Raw genomic sequence first — 7,233 nt, 5'->3', positions numbered from 1 at the left:
CGAAAAATTAAAGTCGCATTTATTTGATTAGACATGTTTACTTTGCCTTAACGCGTCGCATTCTCTGGAGTGTTGTAAGTTTAAAAATAAAAAAAGTGCTGGCATATCAACTCAAACTCATTAAAAGTCCTCCTTCAGAAATTCTTAGGCAAATAAAGTCTTATCAGATTAAAAAAAACACTAAAGGAGGGCTGGCTGAGGACGACTGAGGGGTCCAAACGCAAAGTGAGGAGAGATATCCAGTTAAGCATCCAGATAAAGTAATCCGTCGTCAACAAACTGAGTCTAACTCCGGCGGGGTTGATTTAATGGATATTTGAACCTTAACTCTGGGGAGGTCAAGAGGATCGTCTCGTTTGACAACTAGTATGACTGACAATGCTTTTCATGAGCATGTAGGATTGCATATAGGGATGTAGTGGATTGTGAACCACTTTAAAACCGTTTGGTCACGTTGTCCATCATATCCAAGTAGGAAGATGAGGATACGAATGAGAATACCTAAACACAATGAATTAGTCTTTTGCCTTTAAGTAGGCTAATTGTATCGCATTTCTTCTTCGCGTTACTTCGCTGCCTTTGATGAATACCTTATTTCAAAAAAGTCTGTATTAGCTGTTCCAGTTTATGCTGTACATGTCTGGTACTTAGCGTGAGTTGACAAGTGCGGACACACCGTTTTGGAGCAGTCTGGCAAGCCCCCCCTGGAAGTTCCATATATCTCCCTTTAATCGCGTGTCCTTTCTCAGGATCATTGTGCTGTAGTACATTCTTGTGCTTGATATTCAGTGTGCATCTTTTTTTTTCATACGGCTTTCAATACAAGCCGCCCGGTGGCTCGCTTTATCCACATTGAGTCCCTGAGTAAACTGCGGTGACGGAGCCTGCGAGCATGCGGCTCAGCTTGGGTATCAATAGAACTGCAATGTTTTACTGGGCCACTGGACCCATCTAATAAAATGAGGCCAAACTGAGTTATTTTCATTTTTATTTGGTCTTGGGCTGCTGCGCAACGGCAACGGAGCGCCGCGGGTACACCGTGCGTCCCATCTCCCTTTACATGCTTTTATTTGGAGGAGAAAAATAAGCGCCAGCCCCGGCATAAATACATTGGCACACAGCTCTCGTTTCTGCTAGCTCCGGTTGGTTGGACACACCGTCATATCCACATTGATGTGCCTGTCAGAGAGAATATGGGCGGGCGCAACATGGTGACGTGGAGGTCTGGAGAGAGGCGCAGTTAGATAGGCAGTGCACAAGCAACAGCTGAAATGAACAGAGAGCGGTTTAGTGTGTGTATGCCTCTGGATCTAATATCACCTACCTGTCCTTGTCACTCTGATAGTCAGCCGCTGTTTGCCACCGGTGCTAGTATGGCAGCACTCAATGGCCTTTTTTAAAGCATTTTCCAGTTTAAACAGAAAGAAGGTTTTAGCTCAACCGCAAAAGGGACTGCTCTGCTGTGCGTTTTTTGGAGATCTGAACACATTCCGCAGACGGACTTTCCGCGTATCCTGGTTGTATTAAAGGGACTTACTCTGCTTTTGACAGCCAGTTTTGTGACCTTCTACTCATGAACTCTATGAGGGATCCATTAAACACAGACCATCACCACCTAACTGGGAATAAACTTGCCTCCACACACCACACGGCTTTGGCGATGGCCTCTACTTTGCAGCCGCTGCAGCGGTCTGTGGACTCTAAGCACCGATTAGAGGTGCACACGGTGTCAGACACGTCCAGCCCGGAGTCTGTCGGTAAGAACCACCCGGGGTGCAGATGTTCTCAGCAAGGCGCCGCAGATGTCATCTTGATATCAAACAAAAGATGGCTTCCATTAATCTACGTAAAGGGAGTCTCGCGCATGCAAATAGGCGATTAAAGCTGTCATTTTATTCACACAGACCGGTAATTAGTTCTGACACTGGCCTGTGTGTGGTAGACTGAAATGTTTCTGTGTTATGGAAATGAAAGACAGCTTGTTTTGTGCACATGAAAAGTAGTCTGGCATTTACTCATAAACTCCGTTTTTTTTAGATTTAATCAACGAGGTCAATTAAAATATACACTAAAATACTGTAGTTGTGTTTATTTGATGAACCTGAGCATTCCTTCCTCGATCATCAATTTCCAAACAGTGTCATGTTTTTGTGTGTGTTGCCTCTCTATAGCATACAGGCCTTAATCCGCATGACACTTACTGAATCAACTTCTTTCCACTTGACAGAAAAAGAAAAGAACCAGAACAAAAACGACGACTCTTCAGATGACCCTTCTAAAAAGAAACGGCAGCGGCGGCAGAGGACTCACTTCACCAGCCAGCAGCTGCAGGAACTGGAGGCCACTTTCCAGCGGAATCGTTATCCGGACATGAGCACGAGGGAGGAGATAGCCGTGTGGACCAACCTCACAGAGGCCCGGGTCAGGGTGAGTATTCCCTTGGGTGCAAACAAAAAAATAATCCGTGTGTATAATATCGGGTAATTTGTGCAAATTGCCCGGTTAACCTACAAATACCCTATGCCTTAATATTATTGCGCACGGACCCCAAACTTTACGCACGGCTGGAATTTACGTGGAAATAATGTAGGACCGTTTTTTTATCTGGAAAATAAATAATCAAAGTCTTATTTAGAGATTCTAATGGTGTGTTTGTTTATTAGGATAAATATGAATTCCAATCCTTTGCATACAATGCAAAATAAGTTAATTTGTGGTTCTCGGCACACGTTGATCTGTTCAGTAATTTCATAATAAAATAGGACAACAACCAACTACTTGTTATTGGCCTATTAGGTGTAATTACACACTATTACGGTGTTAACAGTTGAGCTGTTGATGTTAGTCGGTGGCAGATACCAGTCGTGTTCTCCTGTTCGTGTGAAAGAGGTGCAAAGCTTGTATTTTGCGATTGTCGCCCTGGTGCTGTGTGATTAAGGTCAGCGTGTTTGTGGAAGCCTGCAGAGGAATACACATCCTCTCCACATTAGGATGGTGCAGTGCGAGCCCAGTGTGTATTCTGCTCAGATAAAGACGGAGTCAAAGCAGAATAGTCTGGACAGGAAAATAGATGAGCGAAGACTGTTTGGATTTAGAGCCGTTACATTTATAAGGATTAAAAATAATAATAATGCAATTTAATAATTTATTTCTAACCTGCTCTCATTTTCTTTGCTTCAGGTTTGGTTCAAGAACCGACGAGCCAAGTGGAGGAAACGGGAAAGAAACCAACAAGCAGAGCTTTGCAAAAACGGCTTCGGCCCGCAGTTCAATGGACTCATGCAGCCCTACGAAGACATGTACCCCAGCTACACGTATAACAACTGGGCAGCCAAGGGCCTCACGTCAGCCTCTTTATCCACCAAAAGCTTCCCCTTCTTCAACTCCATGAATGTCAACCCCTTATCCTCGCAGACCATGTTCTCGCCGCCCAACTCCATATCCTCCATGACTTCCAGCATGGTGCCATCGGCGGTCACGGGCGTGCCGGGCTCCAGCCTCAACAGCCTCAATAACTTGAACAACCTCAGTAACCCGTCTCTCAACTCGGGGGTGCCCAGCTCGGCGTGCCCCTACGCGCCTCCGACCCCTCCTTATGTGTACAGGGACACTTGCAACTCCAGCCTGGCCAGCCTGAGACTGAAAGCCAAGCAGCACTCGAGTTTTGGATACGCCAGTGTGCAGAATCCGGCCACTAATCTGAGCGCTTGTCAATACGCCGTGGACAGACCAGTCTAATGCCTACCTGCACTGCAAATGCGTAACCACCAGAGCAAGTCATAACAGGCTAATAGTAACGCTTAAAGTGGTATTCTTCTCTACGTAAGGGGGAATTAGGTTTTGTTTCAGGACACTTCTGATGGTCATATGGTAGGCCTACTTTCTACTTCTAGTTGAATCATTCTGATTTTTTTCCTAAGATATTGCCACTTGTTCCTTGAACATCCCCACACATATCAAGAAACAAGTGAGATTATTTCATCCATTTATTTTTTGGGAGGGGGGGGGGAACCTATAAATTTGAGGGTAGATACAAGACCAAATGGCTTGTTATGGTGGTCATTTTTTTGCAGTGTGTAGGCAATCACAAACCGGCCACAGGAACAAGAGACTACTACAGCTACTTTTTTTTCTTCATTTTTCAAAAAGGGCACTAGAAGACTGAACCACTGAAACAAGCTCAACTCCAGATCGGAGTCAAACTGAAACAGGAGATTTTAGGTTTATTCACCTTTGATGAGTCCAGGCCTTCTTCACACTGCGACACAGTAAAAAAAAAAGAAAAAAAAAAAAGGCCCGTTTTATTTTTCATAGCTCGTCATGTTTTGTTTTGGGTGGATTTTGGACGTTAATTGTCGACTGAAAAGGTTGTATATATATTTGAATTATCACCTCCTGTTTGTCGAGGCGAATGCGCTATAACCCCCCCCCCCCGTCCTCTCCAGGTTCAATTTATCAACGCATGTGGGGGGGAAAAAACTAAAAAAAAAAAAGGAATCATGTTTTGCTTGCAAACAAAAAGGGACTGTACATACTAAAACGCACCAGTTGTGTTTCTAACATATTATAAATTTATTATTAATGTCTGTGTGAATATCGATTTAGAATAGCAATTCTGGATGAAAAAAGAAGAAAAAGAAGAGGAAGCATCAAATATGTTTCTGCGGCAAAGTATGTTTTTTTTTTTTTGCTCTGTGTATACTATTTGGTACGGAATTATGTTTTTTTTTTCCAACATCCAAAAAAAACTATTGTGTTTTATTTAATGGAAGTAAATATATTGTTCAAAAGCATTCTGAATGTATTGAATCTTTGTGTTAGAAGTCCGTTAGTGGAGTGTAAAGCAATGACATGTCTGTCTATAGCCTTTCGATTATGTGAGGTGCTTGTGCGGCTAATCTATAGGAGGAAAACAATGGGCCGCTCCAATACACACAGCGGCGAGATGCTCCGTCAGATTAACTGCTGAATACATGTCTGCCTGCTCAGCCAAGGGCCTCGGCTGGTCACTGGTGCTTGAAATAACACGGGAATCAACAAACAGAAGTTGGACCACACAACAGCGACAACACTCCATTAGGATTGGGGGATTCTTTTTCTCCCTGTGTTTGAACCACTGGTTGCAACACGAGAGAATGTGGTTCTCTGAAGGGGATTATAAGAAAACAATACACATCTTTAAATAGCCTACGTTTTGGTCAGGTTATGCTTTAACAAGGATTTTATTTTACATTTGTCTAAAATAATATTTTACTTATTTAGGCCTACTAATTAATTTAACACTATATATGAGATTAGAGACAGTCATTTTCATAAAAAAGGGAGGGGGGAAAAGGGTCTGTAGGTTATAAAAAGGCCTTTTGCTGAGAATTTATGTTCCTATCTTTAAAGCAAGTAGGCCTATTGCTGCCTTTTTGTTCCAGATATGTAAAATAATCTTTATGACGACTACCGGACTCACACATGCATCTGTTTGCCTTTGCATTGTGGCTTTCTTTTGGAACGTGGCACTTTTTTAAGTCATGCTTTTCGTGGTGCGCAAATGCGCCAAAGCGAAACAAAGCTACGGTCTAGGGAAACTATGATCCACAAGCTTAAGCAAACAAGCGCCCACAGCACAGAGAGATACAGAGGTATGTGGGCCGAAGCTGGCTGGTGGACGCACGAGTGCAGCTCCCTGGCTGCAGGGAGAGCGGAGACACCGGCGAGGAGACACCGCAGTACTCCCCGCGGAAAGAGAGACACGTAAAATATTGAGACGTTCGGTTTGCAGGCTGAGCTGATATTCAGCCTCATAATGTTGATCGTGTGAGTTGTTTGGGTTTATATTCTATTAAAACCACGTATTACTGAAACATCAACAGGAATATAAAATAATAATAAAAGCTAACGTGGTGGCTTTGTAAAAAGAGCTGATTTAGGATCTGATGCTACAACAGGCCGTAGGTCATTCCCCGAAGGGAGGTTATTATGAAGAGAAATAAATCACTTAGTCCAAATGTTTCCACAAAAACTGCAAAATAACAAACAAGAGAAGCATTCTTCTCTTTCTACGTCTATGAATACAACTGACTTTCCGAGTTGCAGCATCCTGCGGCCTGACCTCCTGAACTCGCCCTCCACAATTAGATTTTCTTCTAAAAAAGCGACGGGCCCTTTTTGTTACGCGAGAGTCACCTTTTGATGGAGTCGGTAACGCGGAGCAATAATCAGCTGACAGGGGGATAAGCCCCGTCTGCTGTAGAGGCGAATACGCAAGTCTGCAGTCTCAATACACATCCACGCAATCAACATGTGAACAGAGGATGACCTGAGGAGAAAGGGCTGCAGCGGGAAATGTTCATTTGGCTGAAACGGCGCGCAGGACTGCAGACCTTTGAGCCTCTCCATCCTGCACAAGGTAAGAACTTATTAACGTTTAAATGGAAAACATGTGCATTTTAGCTGCTGTAGCTGCATGTTCACTCATGATTAATTATACATAAAAAGCTAGTTTTTTTTGCACCATGGTTACTTATATATATTCTGCTCACGTTCTTAGCCGAAATGAATACTGTAAATTCAGACGCTGCAAAATCATGTATGCGTCAAACTAAACTCAGTTTAAAGTCATGCTTCGCATGCATAGCCACGCAAAATAATAACTGAAAATATAAATAATAGACGCTATACACATATGTTCATGCGCCCGAAAATATACAATTATGTATGTCTGTTTAAACCAAATTCATATTTGTCCTGACTCAGTTTTCGGACCCCTAAAGCACAATACTAGGCCTACATCTTAATGTGAGATTTGTTCCGCCAGCTGATTTAAAAATAAATAATCCAATGTGAAGTAACGCACCGTGCCGACACAGCTCTCATCTGCACTCCACTGGGAATTCAAATAGAAAGCGAGGAAGTGCAAATATCCAAACATGTATCGTTACACCTCCAATCTAAATAATTAACAATATCTCAATATTCATGCAGCGGCAGGGTTTAGAAGAGACCTGAGACGGTTTGGTTCTAACGCTGCATGTGATATATCAGGGAGCATGTTTTCGAAAAACACGCTAATAAGGTCTGCAACTATTGCATTGTTTGGCTGAAAAACACGTTTTGCACACGCTTGCTGACATGTTTGTGGCATTTCAACCAAGAAAACAGTATGTTCTGAGTGATGATTGATTTAAAATTACACACACACACACACACACACACACACACACACACACACACACACACACA

The 7,233-nt window shown here is 42.9% G+C and overlaps 1 protein-coding gene across 4 annotated transcripts in view; it reads left to right on the top strand.

The window, feature by feature from the left end:
- Positions 1-4,469, top strand: part of pitx2 (paired-like homeodomain 2) — a 58,408-nt gene extending 53,939 nt beyond the window's left edge. For 3 of the 4 annotated variants that reach the window (XM_032527581.1, XM_032527580.1, XM_032527582.1), the window contains exons 3-4: positions 2,228-2,427; positions 3,181-4,469. In XM_032527581.1, the coding sequence (XP_032383472.1) occupies positions 2,228-2,427; positions 3,181-3,738 (758 nt within the window). In that variant the 3' untranslated portion in view covers positions 3,739-4,469. Of the gene's footprint in view, positions 1-1,242; positions 1,758-2,227; positions 2,428-3,180 lie in introns of those variants that run through there. The other variant, XM_032527579.1, reaches the window with a different exon arrangement.
- The last annotated feature ends 2,764 nt before the right edge of the window (positions 4,470-7,233 follow it).

The sequence above is a fragment of the Etheostoma spectabile genome, chromosome 10 (assembly GCF_008692095.1).
Source record: "Etheostoma spectabile isolate EspeVRDwgs_2016 chromosome 10, UIUC_Espe_1.0, whole genome shotgun sequence".
NCBI lineage: Eukaryota > Metazoa > Chordata > Actinopteri > Perciformes > Percidae > Etheostoma > Etheostoma spectabile.
This window is presented reverse-complemented; position numbering and strand designations above follow the sequence as displayed.